Source organism: Anas platyrhynchos, chromosome 7, assembly GCF_047663525.1.
Source record: "Anas platyrhynchos isolate ZD024472 breed Pekin duck chromosome 7, IASCAAS_PekinDuck_T2T, whole genome shotgun sequence".
NCBI classification, from domain to species: Eukaryota; Metazoa; Chordata; class Aves; order Anseriformes; family Anatidae; genus Anas; species Anas platyrhynchos.
The window spans coordinates 38099313-38123013 of record NC_092593.1 but is presented as its reverse complement, the minus strand read 5'-3'; the positions used below and the strand labels follow the sequence as shown (position 1 = coordinate 38123013).

The 23701-nt window shown below is 37.8% G+C and overlaps 1 protein-coding gene across 5 annotated transcripts; it reads left to right on the top strand.

Moving 5' to 3' along the window:
* Window positions 1-3482: 3482 nt before the first annotated feature.
* STK17B (serine/threonine kinase 17b) lies at window positions 3483-23683 on the top strand. 5 transcript variants are annotated; one of them, XM_072040599.1, is made up of 10 exons: window positions 3483-3636; window positions 5586-5741; window positions 10288-10500; window positions 14088-14232; window positions 14490-14616; window positions 15529-15577; window positions 17024-17203; window positions 18345-18618; window positions 21179-21317; window positions 22773-23683. In XM_072040599.1, the coding sequence occupies exons 2-10, from the start codon at window positions 5620-5622 to the stop codon at window positions 22808-22810; spliced, it is 1287 nt and encodes a 428-aa protein (XP_071896700.1). In that variant the 5' UTR covers window positions 3483-3636; window positions 5586-5619; the 3' UTR covers window positions 22811-23683. The 5 variants fall into 5 exon arrangements, with proteins under 5 accessions (XP_071896700.1, XP_071896698.1, XP_071896701.1 ...); XM_072040597.1 differs by having other exon boundaries at window positions 21179-23683; XM_072040598.1 differs by having other exon boundaries at window positions 3495-3641; window positions 21179-23683.
* The last annotated feature ends 18 nt before the right edge of the window (window positions 23684-23701 follow it).

Genomic DNA, 23701 nt, shown 5'->3' with positions numbered 1-23701 from the left:
TCATCATTTACAGCAGAAACAGTAAGGATTCTCCAACCATATGCAACAGAATTTGAACAAGAACATTTGAAACAAAGGCTATCATATAAATTCAACAATGAAGCAGACTACAGTCAAGATGTTGGAGAGGCCCAGGCTGCGCAAAAAACTCTGCTTTTGTCTGGAGTATCAGAATGAGCAGCAACGTGCTTTACGACAGTGGATTAACACAGAAAAACACTGTGTTTTCATAGGGAAATATCTTTAGGGAAAAAGGTATTTTTCTGTCTTTCACAAAAGTCAGTGCCTCCCACTAAAGATTTCTTCTTACTTTGGGAACAGATTATACTAGCTAGTGAGTGATATCGGTCTTTATTCAGTACTTGGCTAAGAGTTCACCCACCAAGGCACAGGCCAAGTAGACCTTTGTTCTTGACGGGCAAGTTGTCAATTCTCTTACATTACAGTTTTTATGAACTCTTTTTAGAATCAAATATGCAAGTATATTTCTATTATTTTAAACTTTCCTAGACAGTAATTTTGCAGTATCTTGCTGCTAGTGGAAATGAAGTGCAAGCTAGCCTAAATCATTAATTGGGAGCTGCTGTGGGAGGAGGAAAGGCTTTGAGAACCTTTCTGCCCCAGCTCTCTGTTGTACTTCTCAATTCTAGGTTCATAATACAGTTCATCGATACCTGATGCCATGTATCAAACAGTTGCACATTTTTCTCTGTGTGAAGAATGGTGCTTGTATAGATCTCGTGCCATGTGACACTGAGGCAATTCTGCTAAGCATTGGTGAAATACAGAGACTTTGCCTTTTGGTACTCATTTCCTATGTGCAAATGTGGTGGCATTCTTGCAGAGATTTTGATACGGAAAATCTGTGAATGACCTGTATTGAATACAGTCATGATAATCCTTATTGATTGGCGAATGTTTGTTTTCAATGGTTGGGTCATTTCCAGAACTGACCACTGTAGATATAGCAGGAGATAGTGTGCTGATTCTGTGGGGCCTGTTGCAAAATGTCCTTCTGTGGTTTGAGTATTTCATGTTTTAGTTGGGTATTTGGGATCAGTGAAGTTGCTTCAGCAAGTGGTGCTCTTTTAGATGTTTGGGATGTAGATAATCTCTACAGGGTAGTGGGTTTTGTTGTATGGTTTGGTTGTTTTTGGTTTTGATTATTTTATCCTTGCAGAGAGAAACACCATTCACTGTCAGCTAACTATAGGAGTACCACTCCTAAGACAGGCAGCTTTATGCTATAATCTGAGAGGCATAGAATCAGCACATTTTTTGGCTTGCCTGCCCTATGTGGTGTTCTGGCGTGCCAGCTCCATGCTCTTCTGCCAAGCAAACAACCACGGGTACTTCGCACAGCAACGATCACCCACTCTGCAGGCAGATTTGCTGCTGATGTTTGAAGGTTGCAAGTAGCAGAGGGAACATGTAGAAGACATGGATCTTTTCCCATGACTTTTGAATTTCAGGACACTGAAAGTGCTCAGGTAAGGTTTCACATGTCATTGCTTTACTTAAACATGTACTGCCCTGTGGAATGGCTTGATTATTAAATTAATCTTTTGCCTCGTGTTTTTTTCAGGCCTTTCTTGTGCCACAGATCAGGGTATTGCCTTGTTGATGTCTTGTTAAAGAAGCTATTACAAACAAGTTAGAAAAGAAGGCTCAGACATTCACAGCTTCCATCTATGTGACTCTTAATGTTGTCCACTTGTCTTCCAATCCAGAAAAAAGTTACTTGCTGAAGAGGGTAGCTTGCTGTCTGTTTGCACCAAGTTAGGTTGGACATGACAGGTCTGAGTTGAAATCAGCACTTCTTGAGGGAACCAGGCTTTTTCCCAACAGTTAGTTTCCTAAATGACCTATGGCTCTGAACTACATAAGCTGTATGTCATTGTCCTTACCAAATGAAAAATGGACCAAGAGAAGTTATTTCCATGAATGTCTCTAAAGACTTTAAAAAGCCAACTTCATAATTGATAGATAATTAAGGAATGCAAAAGAAAATGTGTTAAGAATGGGAATCATGAAGCTAATACATTTGGGATAATTAAAAAATATCAATTAATGACCAGATGCACGCATTAGTTATAAGTATAGCTCATGAACCTGTGCTGCTTAGCCTTCACCTTACCATTCCCCCTTCTCCACCCTTTGTCATTCGCTGTGGTATTGTATCTAATTAAAATTCCAAAGTCCTCAGGGTGGAGTCCTGCTAATTATACCCTTGTCTAAGTGCCACACATTTCTATGACATTATATAAACAGATAACTAAGACTACAATAACATGCCCCTATCACAAAGTGTTTTTAGTATGTATTTGGTTTTCAGGACTTAAGGGGAGAGTAGAGCAGTTCCTGGCCTTGCAAGGATTGGTAACGACACACAAACAGCTAAGGAGACAAACAAAAGCACTGTCATTTACTTTTTGGCACCAAGTGCTATAATAACCTAAAGCATCTTCATTGCAGTCAGAATTTAATTTTACTCTTGTGGATCAGTCGGTATGTTCAGAATGCTGCTTTTCATACCACACAAAGAATGCTTCTCAACAGAACCGATCTTTTCTATGTGTATTTTTATTCTATTTGGCAAATCTACTTGAAACCGTGTTAAAATGAACAAAAGGGTATGGTTTGGAACTTTGCAGGGATGGTAGAGCTCTGTAGGACAGAAAAAAGATACTAGACTTCTTTGTCAAAAACTTCCATAGTACAAAATGCTAATAACTTAGATGGAAGCTCAAGTGAGTTATGCTAGGGCTGCTCAAGTGAACTGCTAGTTAAGCAGCTCTTGCTCTCTGTAGATAAATCTTATTGTTTCAGTTGTGTGGTATAACATATTCCAAAGTCTTCAAAAATGCTTTCAATTTTCCCAAATTACGTGTCTCATCTTTATTTACGTTACTTCAGTGTGAATCTAGCCGTCGCCGTGACAGCATGACCTGGGCACAGCCCGCTCCAAGCACACGGCGATTACCCGTGGCTCTGGTGGTCACAGCATAAACAGTATTAACCCAGTAGCTCTGATGGTGCACTGCTAAAATTAAATTTATAGCTCATAAATTCTTATGTTACAGTACTATTACTGCCTTCACGGCAGATTTATTCTAAAGCGGATGCCTGCACGTTTCTGGGGTGGCTGCTTGGATTGCTTCTCAGAGGAAAGCGATTTGACAAGCCAGAGCCAGCTATTTCAGAGCTCTAACTTCAGTTTATTTCTGAAGCGCGTTTAGGGCTACTCTTTGTGCTCAGACCGGGCCTTTGAACCCCGAGTTAACGCGGTTTAGCTCCTCCCCAGCGTCCCCCCGCTGTCAGGGGGGGGCCGAGCCGCTCCTGTGAGGGTTGAGGCCGCCTCAGCCCGGCCGCCTCAGCGGCGCGAGGGCAGCCGGGCGGGGGCGCTGCGCGGCCTGGGGCGGGCGGCGCCTGACCAATCGCCGCAGAGACGGCCGGCCCCGGCGGGCTCGGATTGGCTGCCCGCCGCCGCGAGTGGGCGGGGCGAGCGGGCGGCGCCGGGGCCGCCAGCTCTGCCGGGCTGCGCTTTTCAAACGCCGGCTGGGCGGGCGCGGCGGTTGGCGGGGGCGCGCGGCGCGGGGGCGGCCGCCGGCCTGTGAGGGGCTCGCCGGGCGTGAGGTGAGGTGAGGTGAGGTGAGGGGGGATGGGGCGGGGGGCGCCGGCCCGTGTCCGCCTCAGGCCCCGGGGGTGCCACAGGGCGGCGAGTCCGGGGCCCGGCCGTGTTGCGCTGAAGGGAGCGAGGGCCGGGCGGTGACACGTAGCGCCCCCCCGCCCACCTGCAGCCGCCCGCTCCAGGGGTCTTGCGCCTTCAGCCGCCTGCCTGCCTCCAGCCGCGGCTGCCGAGGGGTCTGGTGCGCTGCATCGGCGGTGCTGGTGTGGCTTTTGGTTTGTCGGAGCTAAGGGGAGTTTGAAAAGTCGGGTCGCGGTGCCTCGTTGTGGGTTGCTGCCGGTTGCGGATGTGCTCGTGGGTTTTCTCCGTGACGCCAACCTGAGCAGAGATGCGGCTTCTTACCGGAGAAACAAGGCTAATTCAGCATAAGGCAAAAGTTCACCTTGATCGTAAAACTGTGAGAGTAACAACATGATGAAACCTTGCTTAATAGGTGTAATAACAGCAAGCTCCTAATCAGTTTGTTCGCATATAATAAAAATGTTTGAGCTCGAGTCCTGCAGTAGCAAGGTAACTTTAGCTGTTGATCAGTATTTAGTGAGTACACCTCAAAGAAGAGTGTTACAAAATTTCAACCCCCTGAATCGGTAGATTAAATGATAAACTGCCCTAGAATTGGGGAGAAAGAAATGCGTGTTTGTTCCAAAAAGCTGATTCAAGGCCATGCATGTTAGACTGTGTTGTGACCCCTCGATAAATTCTTAAATCATGCTTATCAAACGCAACTTAAAAATATTTTTGAACGGTGTAGGTCCCTGTCCCCTGCTAATCATGGTTTAAATCCAAAATAGTTCCAATGTGAATAATCATGTTCCAAGAACTGTGGATTTGAGCACTGTTAGATGGGAGCTGGAGTGCATTTGAAACATTACTAGTTCGAGTGCTCCCCCAGAAGTTTTTGATAGTACACTGCTTTCATCTGAAAACTGGAAGGTTTTTTAATGTTTGTTAACTGTATCTGCTCTGTAATGTGCCTTTTTTTTTTTTTCTTTAATAACAAAGGAAACCTCTTTACCTTGAAATAAACTGTCAATTAGGAATGCTGTTATCCTTCAGTATCCTTCTTCTGCTTTGCTCTTACGGCACACGTGAAGAGATGCTTCAGGCCTGTAAATGTGAATGCCAAAATCCAATATTTTTAGCTTACTATCAACTTGCTTTTTTCTTGTCAGTAGTAGAACTAATGTGGTAGTTGTATTTTCATAATGTGCCGTTCTTCTGTTTTATTAAGGTAACTTACTTGTGATTACTACATCATTTGGTTCTGAATTATCAGAATTTGCGTGAAAGATGTCCCTTCATCGTGATTTCTGACAATTAATCCGGTGTGAAAATAAAATTAGCTATGTGTAAGGTTTAATAAAAAATCTGAAGCTTTCCACCAGAAGAAAACTTATTTTTCTTGTGCTAAACTACTCCTGCTGTGCTGTAGACAACAAATAGGATAGAGTTTTGGTTAAGGCAGTCAGGGATGCCAGTGGAAGCTTCAGGGAACTGCTGGAACTTAGCAGGAATCCAAAATAGTTAAAGCTTATTTTCATAAAGCTACAAAAAAAAGTTTAGAATAGTTTAAATAGTTACTAACATTCTTATTAGAATTTATGGTTATCCCTAATATTTTATGGATCTGCTGGGGGGGGGGGGGGAGGGGGAATTTTGTCTCAAATGTTAAAAGGACTTTTAAAAAAAGTTTATATTTGAATTAATGTTCTTAGCATCACTTGATTCTCTTGACTAATATTTCCTTATGGTTTTATATTTAGAGTGATTAAATGTGTAGTATTCTGGTCGCTATTAAACTTCAGATCATTGTATTCTGATAGACCTAAGCCCTAATATCTACTTGCTTGCACTGTTATTGTGGGATTTCCATAACTTAATTATTTTGCTTTAACAGGTGACTGGTAGGGGAGAGAGACCTGTTCCTAACTATGTCCAGGAGAAAGCTGGAGAACAAGAGCCTTTCTGGCTTGTTAGCCATGTCTCTGCAGACACAAATCAGGACAGACAATTTCTACAACTTTTACATGCTGGAGTCAAAAGAGCTGGGAAGGTAAGGCTGTTCCTATTTATTTTATTTTAGTAACAGGAATTTCTGCTGTAGGAAAATTCTTTGTGCAATGATAAAAGTTTGCCAGAAAGAAAGCCTATGGTTGTAGATAGGGAATAAATTATGCACCCACCTTCCCCACTCCCTTCTTTTCAGTGCCTGATAGGTTCTTTAGGGAGCAGGAAAAGGTTTCTTTCCTTTCCCCTGTCCAGTGCCACGCCACATTACGGGGATATAAACTCAAGAAGAGATAACATAAGGTAATACTGCAAGCCAAAAATGGGAATTCTGAGTTGGTGTTTCTGGCTGTTTGTCTGAGTATTGTTTTTTTTTTTTTTTAATCCAGAAAACCAAGACCTTTTTTCTCTCCCCTTTATGGCCAGGTTGCTAACTGGCTGCTGTTTGAGAGGAGTTTTGTAGTCTGTTTCTATTGTTCGTGTTTGCAGTAGTAAAATAGTAAATGAAACTAAAACCTTGGTATTTGTGATTCTGTTACAGACATCTGAGTTAATGCTTATTTAAAATCAGTGGGTTAATTCATACCTTGAAAATATTCAGGGAATTGGTTATAAAGGCCTGCAAACATAATAGCATGGTCATACTTCCAAGTTCCTTGAATGAAAGTGGCACGGGTCAGTTTTAACTAAGGCATTCCTGGGCCACATAGTGATCCTTTGTACCTCCAACTTGGGCATGTGGAAGAGCCTCTTAGCTGAGACTTTGTAACTGCTTTCACCTTTATTGTTTTATTGTTTTTTTTTCTCGCGTGTGCTTTATCTGGTACTCTTTTGTAATAAAAGTAGACCTTGCAGCCCTTGACCTTCCTGTATTCTTACCACTTTGTGAGCACCCGTTTTGAATTTCAGGCTCTATAGAAGCAGTTATGTGCACTATCCCCTAAAACTCCAGTATTCTTAAAATTGTGCATTTTTAGATCATGCATACCTGTGAGACAATGTCTAAAGCAAACAAAAGCAGTTTTTTCATGGATTCCCGAACTCAGTCTTTGATACTTCCTGTACATGCAAAACCAGACATAATAAAATTAGTGCCAAAATGCAAAGCAACAGAAGCAGGGTAGTATCTTTTCAAACAAATTTTCTTTTTCTGGCTTAACAGTTTGTGTGTGCCCTTTCTTTTAATATCTTTAAAGTGTTTGCAACACTTCCTGTGTGTAAAATCCACCTTTCTGTGTAGCTTCTGTAAAATATGTAATATGCTTTTGTTTTCACTCGTAATTTTCTTTTCCTTTTCAGGCTACTTAGTAAATGGTTCTTTTGTTCTTCTATGCTTAAGTCTTCCAAGTCCCATTTCTTCCTCCCACACCCTTATCTTGTAGGTCCTTTGGTATTTAAGGCATCGACTCATGAAGCAGGCAGGTTCTGTTTGGTGGGTTACAGTAGCTCTGTCCCCGGAGTGGATGGCTTGGCTTCTTTTGAAGTAGTTGAATTTCTGTGGTTTGTAACATGAGATATGAAAATAACCTGAAATTCATTTTATCTTGTAAAACTGGGCTGTTTAGTGCTGTGTTCAAGCATTTGCTTTGCAGGCAACAAGGAGGGGGAACCACTGTGCTCGCTTCAGTGCAAGGCTTCAGATCTACTTTTTTTTTTTCTTATTTCTGGGGAAATTCCACTACTCAAACAATTTTGTGAAGAGAACTTGGCTAGACTTGTTTTTTCAAGCTACAGCTGTTCTGCTAAGATGAGGTACTACCTCATATGAGAGTTTCCGAGTTTCAACGATTCTTTTTTTTTGTTGCTCATTTGGGAGATAGCTGTTGTCAAGACTCACCGTATTTCAAGACACTGAGTAATACAGCAACTTCATAACTTCAACCAGAATGCTGATTTCTATGCAGTTTCCATAAATTCTTATACTAGCGAAAATACAGTTTTGGAGATGTGTATGTATGTTAGGTTATCTGCAGATGCTTTTATAAGTGTAGTTTTATTTTTCCAAGTCCTTATTGATCAGGAAAAAGAAAGGAGGGGGGGTACTTGAATGAGTTGTTTATATACCTATATATCCTGCCTTTAAGCAAGCTTATCCCATGTGCTGGGGCATGGCAACAAAGTCTGGTCATATGAAGTCCAGGAGTAAAATAAGGGTTGAAGATGATGCCAGCTGAAAATGGTTTGAGGTAAAGGACACGGAGTCGGTGATGAAATAGCTGAGATCTGTACAGAGAGAAGCAGAGATGAGAGTCCAAGCTAGGCAAAGCAATCATAGAATCCATTCACAAAGGAAAGATTAACAGCCAGTAGAAAAAGAAGTTATATTGAAGAGGGAGTCCTATGGCAAACTCAATGCTTTAATGAAAAATGTTTCTGTATGCTAAAGATACATACTAATAATATTTACCGGACTCTAAGAATTTGTTTCTAAGACACTGTGTGTTTTTTGGTTGATGCTTCTTAAAAAGGTGTAGTTGATTTTTAGCCCCATTCTCTCACTTCTAAACTTTAAATGTTTATACGATATGGTAGTGTGCCAGTTATTAACAAGCAGAAATTCTTACATCACTAGTTTTTTATGGGGATATCACTGACCCCTCAAAGTTGATGTACCCACAGCTGGTAGAAGGAAGATGTTTAAAAACTATCAGGGAAGGTCTTCCTATTCTCATGAAATTCAGCCAGTTTCTCGTTTTTAATTTTAGAGAAACTCTTGTGGTCGATGGGGTAATGCAATGTTAAAACAAGAATGTAAGCTGTGGGGGAGTATCTTCAAACTTCAGTATATTACGAAATTGAGCTCAATAACTTCAAATGCTCTGCAATAATAAGCTGGTTTGACAGTTGGGAAAGTACTTGGCCATTTCATGTTTACAAATAGTTGCTGAAATGAAGTGTGTGCATGTATCAGTTTGTAAATAACTTTCACACCTTTTTTTGTGTGTTCTGTACTCTTGGCTTTCTGAGTTTACTGATTTAAATAAAGACAAATCTAATTAGTTTAGAATTAAATGATGACAGAGAAGCTGTTTTGTTGAATTTATTTTTAAGTATGTGATAACAGTATAAGTAAAGGTCAGCGTTGCATGTTTTATGATTCAGTCTGATGTGTACAAACATGGTTATTTACCAGTGAAAGTCAGTTTCATCATGAAAGATACTAGTACCTTTTTTTTTTTTTAATTCTAGACTTTTTTTCTAAAAATACACCTAGATGTGCCTTTAATTTTAGATATGTCACTTTTAAGCATTGTTCTGTGGTTGTTTATTTTTGTTATTGTTTTTTGTTTGTTTTGTTTTTTCACCAGAAGAAAGGCTAAGCCTGCAGGACAGTGTAGTCTTCCCTACTGAAGAAGCTGGAATAGTTGAAAAAGTGGATGTCATATAGCTAGTACTGAGCCTCTTCATCAAGTTTGTTCTTAGTGTGCTGTGGTAACAACAACAAAAATACACATGGAAAGGCAATGTTTGTTCAAAGTCATAAGAGTAGGTCTCTTCTTTTGCAAACAGTTTTATAACTGTTTTTAGAACACTACACGATTTATTTTAGCCCTTCAAGTGTTGTGTTTTTTTTTGTTTTGTTTTAATAATGTTTCTGGTATAACTTGAAAACACTTTGCAAGTATGCAACTAGGCATTTCTGGGAATGCAAAACTTGTGATTATAAAGCTGTTTTTCAGGATTTGATAACTTGGCTTAAAAACTGCATTTTTTCCCCTAATTTTTTTAAAAGGTCAGCTTGGTGTTTCAACTACACTATGTGGTTTTCTTTTAAAAACATATCTTTTCCAAAATACATTTTTGTTTCCATACCTAAACAGTTGGCTAGGAAATAAAGCAGCACACTTGTAATTGAAAAAGGGAATGCTAAGTAGTGGGTGTTTTTCTGTTGTTTCTAAGCTTAGTGCAGTAATCTGAATTTTCAGCAGTACTGCATGGTTTGTGAAGGGAGGTTCTTTTTTACGCCTCTAAAATTTTCTTCACTGAAGCGCTTTGCCTGTCCCTAGCTTAGATTTATGCTCCCCCTCCTTGTTCTTTCTCTAATTTTCACAGTCTTGTTTTACTCTATCCTCTAGGTGCTATGTTTTGTTATTGGTGTTTTTTTAACTGTATCCCGTGGATACTACAGGGTGGTTGGGTGTGTGTGTGTATTTTGTTTGTTTACTTGCTTTTTAAACAATATTGGCAACCTGAACAAAGCCCTGGGCAAGTCTAATATGATCTCCTTGCTCACCCTGACTTGAGCAGAAGGTTGGGCTAGAGACCTCCAGACCTCTTTTCAAACCTGAGTTGTTACATGTTTCTGTGATCCTACAGTGAGAATGTCCATGTAGGCAAATAGTCTGATTTAACACCTAGCTGCTGTGAAGAGGAATAGTACTGGGTCTCACTAATGCTTCACGGTGCTTTCTCTTACACTGGCCAAAAAAGTGTTCAGTCAGTAGTATAAGAACAGGCCAAACATAACATTCTCCTGATGCTTTTTTTTTTTTTTTTTTAAGTTTCCAATTACTTGCCATGCTTTTGATTTTAATGCCAATCTAATTACTTTTTATGTCTTCAGTCCTAATGTTTTCCCTTTTATTTTGCAGAGGAAGATGTGCCGTTGTTAGAAAATGCATAGCTAAATCCACAGGCCAAGAATATGCAGCTAAATTTTTAAAGAAAAGAAGAAGAGGTCAAGACTGCAAAGCAGAGATTCTCCATGAAATTGCTGTGCTTGAATTAATGAAATCTAATCCTCGCATAGTTAATCTCCATGAAGTCTATGAAACGGCAAATGAGATCATCCTAGTGTTGGAATAGTAAGTATGCCTTCGTCAGATGTCCCACATTGCTAGCTACAAATCTATCAATATATTTTTTGCATGAGTTGTCTGAACACTCAGAAGACTCACAGCAAGTACACTGTATGCATTGTGCTAATATTTCATTATGTTTTTTTGTCGACTTTATTAAGCTCTATGGGTTTTGGTATTTTCATGTGAATTCAAGAGTTGAATCCATTGCTGTAATTTAAACCTTTAATTTGTACGTGTATTTTGTTACATCCGTAGCTAATTGGTTATGTCAAACAATGTAGAACAGAGGCATAAAACAAAATACACTAAAACCAATTCTAGTTCTGTACTCAAAATTTAAAATGTGGACTGATAAAGGCATTTTTAAGGGACTGCTATCAAAATATATATATTTTTTTTTCTCTTCCTCGCTGCATAACTCAGTTCCTTAAACACTTTGAATCTTGATTTCAAATTGAAATAGTTCTGGTGCCTGTAAATACTGTCTCACTCAGTAGGATAATTTTAATTAAAACTTCACCGTTTAATTTGTGCAATTCATTTTGGATTAAAAAATATATGTATCCTTTGATCAATTTTCAGATCAGTCTAATATAAAACCTGAACACAAATGCTAGGGTTTGTTTTAATTGTTGTGTTTTTTTTCTTAAAGAATCTCTCATGTTGAGCTGACCAGAGAGAATCCCATAGAAGGTGCATAATGCTTTGATGCAACCTAAAACATACAAAAGCGAACAAACAATACTTGCTGATAGCAAGCACATAGATTTCAGAGAAGCTGGGCAATTCCATCCTCTAAAAAGTGTAGTTACTACGTGATACTTCTTGATTATTGAAATTTGTAATTCGTTTGCAGATTTTGAACTTCTAAAGTTAGTGTTTTTCTTGTTTTAAAACTGTTTAGCTTCTGTAGCTGTTTCCTCCAAAATTCACATCTTATATTAGATGCCCTTGTGGCTGCTCATAATCTCTGAAAACTAGTCTTCTAATGTGGGAATTAGTTTAAATTTGAATTATTCATCATATTTGATGTATGTGTAAATGTTCAGAGTGTAAGAAACGAAAATGCTGTTGGTAAAATGAGCTCAGCAAGGCTTTCTCTAAGTAGAATTTAAGTTTTGCATATAAAGCATTTGAAGAAATGGTGATCTGCACACACTGTGATAAATTCGTTTTAATTTTTCAAATTTAGCTAGATTATTTTCAAAGAAGAAAAGAGAAATGCCTTTTTTCTTTGAACTAAATGATCCCTAACACGTTATTTGAGAGAGGCCTGAAATAGTAATATAGAAGTAAAGACAAAGTCCAGATGACGAGTTTTGAACTTATTATCAATAATGATTTCCCATAAAGGCTGTACTGATTTTCCTAGCTCAGCCAACTCCGTCTCGCATATTAGAGCCCTGTCACGAAACAACTTCCTTGTACTACGTTGGTGTTAATCCTAATGGTCTGCTTTGTAGTAGTGTTCAGAAGACTTGTAGTAAATGTTCCTAGTGCTGTTGGAATAAGCAGAGGGCTGATTATACTTCTAAATTGTCCTTCTGTAGCAGAACATATATTTTCTCATTATTTTCAGAACTCTGCAGTCCCTTCCTCATAGAGTAGTTAATAAGCATTTCCCATTTTACCGTATTTTTCCTGCTGCATACGGCCCTTACTAAAGTTGGATTGAATTGATAGGGTTCTTTGGAAGATGCAAGAATCGGATTGTGTAAGTGCACATTTTCTGAATAAAGAGAAATGAATGCTATTAATGCTCTTAATAAGGCAAAGCATCTTCACTGCTTTGTTTTGTTCTCAGCAGCCTTCCTGATGATACTGAGGGTATGTTGGCTTTTTTGGCCTGCTGCTGCACAGCAGTAGAGTTACTTCAAAGAACTCAGTCAAGATTTCCTGAGCTGTACCTTTCAGTTCAAAGTTTGGCATTATGTAGTATTGCATTATGTTATTTTTCTGAAGATACCTTACATTTGTGTATGCTACAGCTCATCCGGTACTCTTTTACTCACTTTCTCAGTTGGTGGCTCTCAGCCGAACTCATTTGCTTAATGACTTCCCTGAACTGGGGAGCCAGAAAGAGGATGTTGTGTTCTAACTGTGGTCTGCAGTGCTAGGTAGAGTCACTTGCTTCAACCTACTTGCTCTGCTTCTGGTATTACAGGACAAGGTGCTGTTGGCCTTTGCTTGCATTTGGCTTGCTGTCTTTAATGTCCCCCAAATCATTTTCAGCAGAACTGTTCAGCTCTTTACCCATCTGGCCCACCTGTCCAGACCATAATGTTGTAACTTGGGAACAAGAATAGTATGGGAGACAGTGCTGAAACCTTTGCTAAATTTGAAATCTCATAGCTACATTTTGTCATAAAGGCAGTGAGGTGTTATTGACACCTCTCATAGCTTCAGCAGGTTAGTAACTGTTTATCCACATTGTCCATTATCTTATCTCTTTATAGACTATTATATTGCTAATGATGGAATCCAGGCTTACTGAGCTGTAGTTTTGAGGTAACCCTTTGTTCTTGAGAGAGAAACTTTAGGCAGTTAGAGCAGGCTGAACAATGATTTCATACCCGGCTTGAAAGGAAACAGCTGACACTGTGGCAACATGTAGAGTGTAACTAAGAAACCACATTCAAGATGATTACCCAAGGTTATTTCCATGTTTCTTTTATGCTTTAGTAATGGTAGGGTTCTGTAAGTAAACAACAGCCTTCTTTGAGGAAGGCATGTTGAGATGCTGTGTAAAATAAATAAACGCATGTAATGAAGCTTGTCAATCTCATACTTGTTGCTAGTGTGGAAATGGTAACTATCACAGTGACAGAGGTAAGTCCTTGTATTTCAGCATATTCTATATCTACAAGAGTTTGTGAACATACTGCTCACCAGCTGACCAGGCAGCTGTGTATTGCAGTGTGCTAGATTTTATTCCTTGTTGCTCTCTGACAGAAAGAACTGATTTCTAGTCTTCTAGTTACTGGTCTTCTAGTACCTGTGGTAGCAAGTATGCAGTTTCTTCTCATTCCAGAGATATTCTTCAGCAGCTCTGTCTGTTCTGTTCATTGCATTCTGGTTTGTACCAGTGTTGGACTTTTCAGTCCCCAAATCAGAGAATAGGAATACCGGTTGGTTTTATTGCTTCGAGTTATTTATGGAACCAATTGAAAAATGTTAGGGTTTACCTTGTAAAGGTGTCTTCTGTTAGGGAATGGTGATAGAACTGATCAACCTCAAGGCATCTTCAGGCTCCCTGACAAGATAGCAAGCTTGAATTTTCCAAGGAATTATGAGCAATTTAGCCACAACATTCAGTTTTACCCTCTGAACTATTGTTGCCACCTATGAGGAAAAAAAAGCATCACCACGTCTTATTTTTTCCCCTTTTCTAAGTGTTTACATAACTTGTCTTGGGATTAATATGTTCAAAGAAGAAAAAAATATTCTCAGACTCTAGGATTAATATTTAGTAAATAGCTACTGATAAATGAATATATATTTAATTATATAAATAGATACTATATATAAAACTTCATAACCAAGCTTAAATTTTCAAATTTAACACATTAGTGTTCCTGAATGTGTTTCAGTGCTGCTGGAGGAGAAATCTTTAACTTATGTGTCCCAGATCTGGATGACAGAATTGGTGAAAGTGATATAATAAGACTTATAAGGCAAATACTTGAAGGACTTTGCTGCTTGCATGAAAACAATATTGTTCATCTTGATTTAAAGGTGAGGCTGCATCAGACTTTTTTTTTTTTTTAAGTACTCCGTCTTCTTTTTGATACTGGTAATCAAAATCATTTGCTGAATACATAGCAAAGATGAGAAAACCCAGTCTACTAGAGATTAAATACTTTTTTAAAAAATAAAATTCAGTAACCTAAATAAAATTTAGCAATATAAACTGAGATGTCATTTGGTATATTATGGCTTTTTTTTTTAATCTTATATTTTATGAATTGTGAATTAAATGTTTACTATTCTAGCCTCAAAATATTTTGCTGAGCAGCATCAATCCTCTTGGTGATGTGAAAATTGTAGATTTTGGCATGTCTCGGAAGATTGAGAGTACTAGTGAACTGCGGCAAATCATGGGAACGACAGAATACCTAGGTAAGGAAGAGTCGCTTCACTGTTTCTGATGGGTGGTTTTGAAGAAAATGCTGATGTAATATGCTTATCAACTTATCAGTCATTGCTGGAGAGCAAACAACAGGACAAGTCAACATGTTGTTTTGAGTTGCTCTTTTTTTTTTTTTAGAGAAGTTAACAAATACTTGCATGCAAAACAAATTTATATCATAAAGGGCACCTTATTTTATGCTACATAGTATTCAAACTGTTGATGCAGACTAAAAAATTATCAGGAATTTTTGGAAATTAAATCCTTGGGATTAGAGTAGAAATACAACATTAGCATTCACTCACAAAAACCTGTTCTATGAATTCGGAGTGTTGTCATCTGTATGTATGATATAATGAGATCAAAATATTCCTGGGAAAGTGAAAAATCTCCTTTAACACTTGGCCTTCTGAGGGACAGGTGTCCTTAAAAAGTTTGCCTACACTTGTGGTTTTTAAGAGTACTTGAATCTGTAGTGAATAGTATCTTATCCAACATATGCTCACTGCTACTGGCCCTAAAATTGGCTTGGTCACCTGGCTTTGCAGTGTTAATATGCTGGAGGCTTTATGCATTCACTATAATAAGCTGTGTACTTGAAAATCTATAAGCAAAATCTTTTAGGTGCATACATCTGATTTGGAAATATTTTGGGACTGGGACAGAATAGGCTCAAACCAATATGATGCCATTTCAGTCTGAACCAGTTATATTTCAGTGTCTGAATAACTGGAATAACCTTTTTTTCCACCCTTTGAAAAAATAAAGTTGAAAACCACATGCTTAATCTCTTAACAATGGTTACCAAAAGCTGTCAGAAATGTACTGTATGATTCAAGTTCTCTTGGATAATGTGCCTGTTAAATTGTCTTTTTTTTTTTCTTTCTCATCCCTTTCTGTAGCTCCAGAAATCTTAAACTACGATCCTATTACCACAGCTACAGATATGTGGTAGGTTGTGTATGTTAATTCATTTCATTGGGGTAGGCAGGACCAGTTAACCGTCTGGGTGCCAGATCCAGACTCTGCCGCAGTTTTATCTGCCTTACAAAAATACTGTGCTGTTGGATGGGCTGAACAGACGAGGGGAGAGTTGGGAGAGGAAGGACTGCTTGGGATATAAACTAGAGCTTCGAGGAATTACTGTATGAGGGACTGTTGCACACCTACTACGAAGTGAAGTGGCTTCTGAACATACAGAGTGTACTTTTTTGATCTAAGGAAGTAGCAACTGTCAGCATACATGAGGTATTAATTACTATTGGACAAAATGCTTCAGGTTATTACCTACTTGGGGACACTCCTCCCTCACCACTTTTGTATCATTAAATAATCTTATAATGGCAACTTTAAGTATGTTAACTTTCTACTTCAGAGGAATATCAGTTTCTACAGAATGTCATAAAAATGAGTTAAGTATCTTAAACTAATCTACAGTTTTAATTTAATGAACCATATTAGGGTAAAGGCTAGCTTTGAGATGCTTCCTTGAAAACGTAACATGTTCCCATGTTCTGATTGTGCATCTATATAATTGAATTTCAGTTTGAAAAGTTGCTATGATCTAGGTACTCAATTGAAATTCTCAACTCATAACAGTAATTAAATCTGTTCATGATTTTTTTTTTTTTTACAACTTACTTGCCTACTCTTGTGGGAAGACACAAGAATTAACTATTGGCATTCTACTCAGAATCCTGAACACTGCAGCTACGTACTTCCACACTGTAATGTGTACTAAGGTTTGACACTTTGATCAGAAAACCATTTTATCTGTGCATCAAAAAAACCCCTCCAAGATACTATAATAAATTGTATGATGTGTAGTACTCGCATTCATGTGCTTAGGGAAAAACATCTCAGCAAGAGGATGCTGTAGCACAAATCAGGTCCTGATTGTATAGACAGGTGGACAAAATCTCCATCTTTGATACTTCTTTCAGAATTATTGTGAAAGAAGGGTCGTCTTTTATTTACATGCAAATTAGAAAGGTGTTTTTTTTTTTGTTATTGTTCTTCAGTCCTGTCTTCCAGAACTGCCATATCTCAAAGAACAGTCTGTGTAAAAGTCGTATTTTTCCTTTTCATAATAGTCTCCACGGCAGGAAAAGAAAGGTTTATTGAAAGTAAGCAATAGCAATTAAAAAAACAAAAACAAACAAACAAAAAAAACCCTCTCCCTTCCTGGAGATTTGAAGTGCAGTTTCTCGTGTGTGTACATGCATCCATGTTTCAATCGCATAGAACTTAGAGATCACATCCTGGTTTTAATTCTTTGAGTGTGGCACACATCAAGAAGTTTGATCTGCAGCACAACAAATTGGGGGGGAGGGAAGGAAGTGGATGCTATATTGCTTAGGTATCCTCGTAGAATTTTACATTGTGTTCTTACCCCAGGAACATAGGTGTAATTTCATACATGCTGCTTACACAAGAATCTCCGTTTGTGGGAGCTGACAATCAAGAAACTTACCTTAATATCTCTCAAGTTAACGTGGATTATTCAGAAGAAACATTTTCATCAATTTCACAGCCTGCCAAAGACTTCATCCAAAAACTTCTCATAAAAAATCCAGAGTAAGTAACAAATTCTTCAGGACAAGAATCTTACCTTTTATGTCTGTGAGCACATAGAAAACGTGAATGTTAATTTGGGAGTTTAGTATCATTGATGTTATCAGTTAGACATTTCACAGTGCACTGGTATTATCAGCTAGATATCTTAAAGTGTAGGTTTCTGCCTTCTCATGTATGAGAAGGATCTTTGGTTCACTAGCTGTTATTGTAGTCAGGGTTATGCTATGAGTTTGCTCAGTTTTTCATATTTTGACTTTGTGTATTTCATTCAGAGGACAGATTATTAACGAATTTTATGAAATGTATTCTGGAAAGATCAGATTCTTGTCTACCATTTAACCTTTCATTACGCAATTTGGAGAGAGAAAATGTCATCTTTCTGATGCATGCATTCATGTTTCCTGACTTACCTTTTAATATGTCTTATAGAAAAACTTGTCTGTGTTGTGACTTAGCATATATTCTTCAGGAACACGTACCTGTGTGTATATATGCATAGTGTTTTGCATGTTCAGTCTTGTCAAAAAAAATCGCAACCAAAAGCACAAACTTTTCTTTGCTTCTAATACATAATTCTATAAATTATCTTTCTTTGGGCGTTTAGAGTCTAATCAAGGCCTTTTGAAGTAGCTGAACTTTGACAAAATTGTAAAAATTATAGGGATCAACTATGTCTGTGCTTGCTGTGTAGTGTTAAATATGGATTTTTTTAACTGTTGCAATAGCAAAATGCACTAAAAAAGCCCCAAAAGGTGTTTGTACTGGAGGATAATGTTTCATAAAGTCAGCTAGCTGTGTTCTAATAAGCATCATCAGGAATCATCATTTACATGTATATTGCTGTGTATTGTCACTTGTGGTGATACAGTAGTTACTATCAGAAAGCCTGCAAGCAAGCAGGAGTGCCCCTGTCTGGTTGAGACAAAGGTCCTTTGATAGGAGGGGATTATGAAGGAAAATGATATCCATGAAGTTCTTACTTCGAGGAAATCGGCACGCTGTATAAATTCACGTCTGGACAGGATCAAGGAATACTGTCAATTCTGATGTATGCAGAGAAATATTAAGCAGAAATATTTTAATTGCATTTGTAGTGTTTCTGAAATTAACTTAAGCAACTTTTGATACTTCTTTTTCAAAGGGAAAGACCCACAGCAGAGGCCTGTCTCTCTCATTTCTGGTTGCAGCAAGGGGAGTTCATACTCTTGAGCAGCCCTGAAGAAACTTGCTGCCCTTCTGTGATGCCAGGACATACAACAAAATGCTCAGAAGAGCGGAATGTAAAACCCAGTTGTAATGGTACTTGTAGCAACAAGGAAGACAAAGAAAACATTCCAGAGGACAGCAGTACTGTCTCCAAACGTTTCCGGTTTGACGATTCATTGCAGTATCCCCAAGACTTCATGACAGACTTTGTATGTTAATATGTAATGCAGACTTTTTTCACAAAAAGGAATTTAACATAATCTTTTCCAGTGGTGAATATAAGATTATGGCTTGCCAATTTGTGCAGTGTTGGTATACTGGAAATGCACTTTGATTCTTTTATGCTGGTACTTCCTTTTCTATCCGTTGCTGGCAATGGATTTCACTCCTGAGAAATCGGGGTTGTAGCACCAATAAAATGAATTATTTTTTGAAGAAGGTATAATTAAGTATTTTTGCACTTTTCAAGTTTTAATCCAAAAACGATGCCAGATTAAAACCAGGAAAAAGAGTTTATTTAAACTAATTTTCAGAGTTCTTGTCTAAACCTCAAGCTTTGCCAAACAGTGGCTGTATAACATGTACATTTTTATGACTAGCCTTAAGAACTTGATCTAAGCAGGGAAAGTGAATCTAACTGTTTTAATAGGCTTATTTGGGCTATGATAGGTCTGTTGGGGCCATTTGGAATACTGCTTTCTCTCTGGGATCGTTAGTAGTTCAGGAAATGTTTCTGTCATATAAATCTGGTCTGCCTAGGGATTATAATGCATATTCTGCGTGATTTCTCCTGTGTTGGATCTCTGTAATGCTTGAACAGAAAATGGGTAGATTGTCAGTCCTTGTGCCTAATGATCCTTTGGCTCTTACCAGTGAGTTGTATTTGAAGAGGGTGAGATTCCCATGCTGTTGTGAATATTTGATACACTTGTTAGTTTGCTTCCATAAAACCTCTGAAATAGAGTTGTCTGCCTGCGTTGATCTATTCCTCATCTTAAAATGAGCAAACACCAAATGACAAAAAGCCCCTTCATAGTTAAAACTAATAACTGAATAATCTGAAAATAACTATTTTTGCCAGTAAAAACTTTTAAAAACATTAAAAACTTTTATTATGCCCTTTTAGTGTAGATGGGCAGTGTATTTTTCTATCAATTACTGTTATTCACAATAACTTAGCTTCTTGCCCTCTCTCAGAAATGGACTGCAGTGTGTTAATATTTAAAGACAAACTATCCGATACTTGTTTTTAAGCCTTTAAATTTGCTTTGTTTATTGGGTTTGTGTGTAAGTTACATCCCTTCTAATTCCTGGTACTAGTCTCTGAGAAATAGTGCCTGTGTCAAATTTCAGCTTAGAGCAAATAACAGTCATGTCTCAACAGCCTGAAACTAATAATCTGCCATTGAAATACTGACAAGATAAGATCCTAATCATAACACTGAGGCTGGAAGTCTGTTTGTGTAGGTAATGTATTAAAACACCTATAAATATTTGGAAAGTAAATAGCACTTCAAAGTAATTTGGGGATTTTCTACTCCTCAGAGCTTGGACTTAGTACTCTTTTCATTTGGTTTGTTTTGTATAATAAAATATCACAATCTGATGATCGTTTCAAGTGTGCCTGTAGATCTGACAATAGCTAGGCAGATTGAGGTTTTTTATTTTATCTTCATGAAAGAAACAAACAATTTTTTTATTTTTTTAAATTTTTTTTACAAAGATTTTAATGCAAGTTTTCATGATAATGTATGGGGGAAGTTCAGGACTGTTGTCTGTTATTTTGGGTGACATTTCTGTTGACAAGTGAAGTCAGCTGAGATGTATTCATCTTATATTTGCAGAAGTAAAAGAAATAAAAATTTAAAAAAATCTGAGACTTAATCTCAAGTGAAATTAAATTATAGCATGGATAAAGCTCAGATGCTTAGGCATATAAATGAACTGCACTGACTCTCCTCTATGTATTTTATTTACAGTGATAATGATAATATATAATTATAAAATGAGTTTGCTGGAGGTAGTTGGATTGTGTTCAGGTACTTTATAAACTTACTTTTCAAAGTCCTTATTTTTAAACTATTTTATGCAGACATGTTTAGAAGTTAACATTCACTGAAGATAAAGAATAAAATGTCAAAAAGCTGTAATGGATAAAGGTAGGAAGGTGTTGCATTTTAAGTCTCCAGAATTATTACTGCTCTGAAATTACAGCTGGGAAGCCTGTGAAAGTCTTTGTACTAGTGTTCTGTTTTTTAGCATCTGAAAATAAAGCTGAAAGCATATGCCAGCACTTTATGAAAAAGTTATTATTCCTTAAAGTTTTTATCATGTTATCTGATGTTTACATTTCTTACTACTTTTGGAGCTAACTTATCTTTAAATTTAAAAAATAAAAATAACAATAAATTGGTCTAATCCAAGAAACTTACGTTTTGAAGCTTGTACTTCATGTAAATTCAAAATATGCCTTGAATCAGTTTGTTTGGATCAGCATGTTGGATTTATTTTAAAAATATTAATGTGCATACATAACTTCTGTTGAATGTAAATACATACATTGTAGAAAATTTTTAGCCCGTCTTGCTTCCTGCCGTATTACTGGAGATTATGAATTGTAAATGAGTGATGAGTAACTCATCATCATGAGCGATGGTGATCATTTTAAGATGACTGAAGACGTATTTCAATGCAGTTCATGACCTTTTTATATTAAAAAAGTAATAAACTTTTCCTTTTTTCAAAAGTTCTGTTTTTGTTTCTTCACAGAATGGTTGCATTTGGAAGAGATCTCTGGAGGTCATCTGGTCCAGTTCCCTCCCTCCCCCCAGCTCAAGCAGGGCCACCTGGAGATCCATCCCAGGATCGTGTGTAGCTGGCTTTTTGAGCATCTCCAAGAAGGGGAAGGGTAGGATTGCCTCCCTTGACCTGCTGGCAGTACTGTGCCTCGTGCATCACAGGATACCATTAGCGAGCTGCCTTTGCAGAAAGGGGATGCTGCTGGCACATGTTTAGCCTGGTGGCCACCAGGACCTCATCTCCGTTTCTGCAAAGGTGTTTTCCAGTTGGGTGGCTCCCAGTGTGTGTTGGTGCCCAGGGCTGTTCCTCCCTGACTGCAGGATAAATTTAATGGCTTATTTATCTGGCCTGTTGAGGTCCTTGTGGAGGGCTGCACAATGCCATCAGTCACTCCTCCCACTTTTGTGTCATCTGTAAACTTTCTGAGGGTGCATTCTGCCCCATCATCCAGATCATTAATAAAGATGTTAAATAGGACTGGACCCAGTACTGACACCACGAGTTAGTTGCCTCCAACCAGACTTTGTGCCACTGATCACCATTGTCTGGGCCTAGCTGCTCAGGTTTCAATCCACCTCACTTTCTGCCCATCCAGCCCCATGTATCAGTAGTTCACATAGGAGGATCTTATGTAGGATAGTATCAAAAGCCTTTCTGAAGCAGAGGTAGACAGTATCTACTACCCTCCCCTCAGCTACAAGGCAAGTTGTTTCTTTGCAGAAGTTTATCAAGCAGAGTCAAGCATGATTTCCTCTCAGTGAAACCATGCTGACTACTAATGAATCAACTAACTTGCTAGAACATCTTTATGTCTAAAATACAGACACATTAATGGTTCCTATTTCAGACGTAAAAAGATGATTCCTATATATATAATAGTCTAGTCTTGCAGTATTTTTATGGTAGATTGTAATGGCTTTTGCCATGTAAAGAAATTTAAATTGAGTGTTTGTTACACAAATATTAGCCTTCTAGGGCACTAACTGTACAATTGTTTAATTTTCAAGTAGAAGTCTAAATTATTTAAAAAAAAAAAAAAGCAACATCACAAAAACTTTAGGAAAGCAGTTTACATTCAAAAGAAATATAACTCATTTTCATGGCCTGAACACTACATTTCCTACAAAGGCACATTTCATTGATGAAATGAAAGCTTTCCCATTGTTAGAAATGCACAAATGAGCTTTCTCTTCAGTGAAAGAAATAGTGTATTCTTGTGTTTGTATTCTGCTGTTGTTTGCAGCATAAAGTTCAGAAATAATTTGACCATTTGTTTCCTGTATAAGTTCTATAAATTCTTATCAGGAATGCTGCTCTACTTTATTTTATGAGACATCTAGAAAACAAAGTGTTCTGTTTAATACTAGCAGTGATTTGAAACACCTTCAACCTTTTCAAAAGTCTAAGGAAGGGGAAAAAGAAAAATGGTTTAGATGATAACTGACCATCTTTTTAACAAGACAGTTGTGACTGTTCTTGCCAAATAAAGTAAGTTATGCTTGGAAAAACACACTGTAAAGTCAGGGCAAGATAAAAGCGTGTAATTGATATGCATTTGTTTCAGGAACCAATCCTCCTGTGCCTTACGAACCTGGAAGCTGATGGACTTGAAAATATTGCTTGGCCGTCTCAATGTTAGAGGAGCAAGCAAGATACGAGATAAATTAGTGTGTAGAAAGTTTACCAAGTTAAAGGTACGATTACAGAGCCGAACTGCCACGCCACCTATCACTGCATGAGAGTACAAGGAAATTCCTTAACCAAAAGCAGGTACATGAGTTATGACGTAAAAATTCGTAGGTAGTCAGGCCTAATAAATAAAGGCTAGGCTAACACACGAAATATTCAAAGAATCAATCATTTGATGTGACAGTGCTAGCTTTTGCTGTTTTCGCAATACAACAGGAAGATGAGTTTTGACCTGGTAACACCTGTCATGAAAGTGTTGCCCTCCAGTGAAATGAAGATTTCACTTTTGAGAAAAGCACAAATAAAAACTTCCTGTGACAAATGCATTTTACAGAGTTAGTACATCAGCATTACTTACGCTGAGCACAAAGTATTCATATTATGATATTCTTGATAGTAAGTTTTTTTTTTTTTAAACTGGGACTTACAGGTGCCTCTGAGGAAGGAAAAAAAAAACTTCCTGAAATTACTTTTAAAGTAATGCACAAATCTAAGAATTTTAAATTCTTGTACATACAGGAGTTATTACATTTGTTAGACTGTACTTTTAAGTGTTATTTATTGGTTCTTATCAAAACACACAAAACATGCCAGTAACTACTGCAGTTAAAAAGTGAAGCATTTTTAATTTCCTAATGAGATAATGGAAAAACAAAACGTCACTTTCTAACAGAAGGAGTTGTAATGCCCAACAGCATATGGCAACGTGCACTGAAAATGCTACTGCCTTTGTATACATGGTTTCTAATAGTTGAAAACCTCATAATTAAAGAGAAATAGCAAGGATTTCCTGTTCTTTGGCCA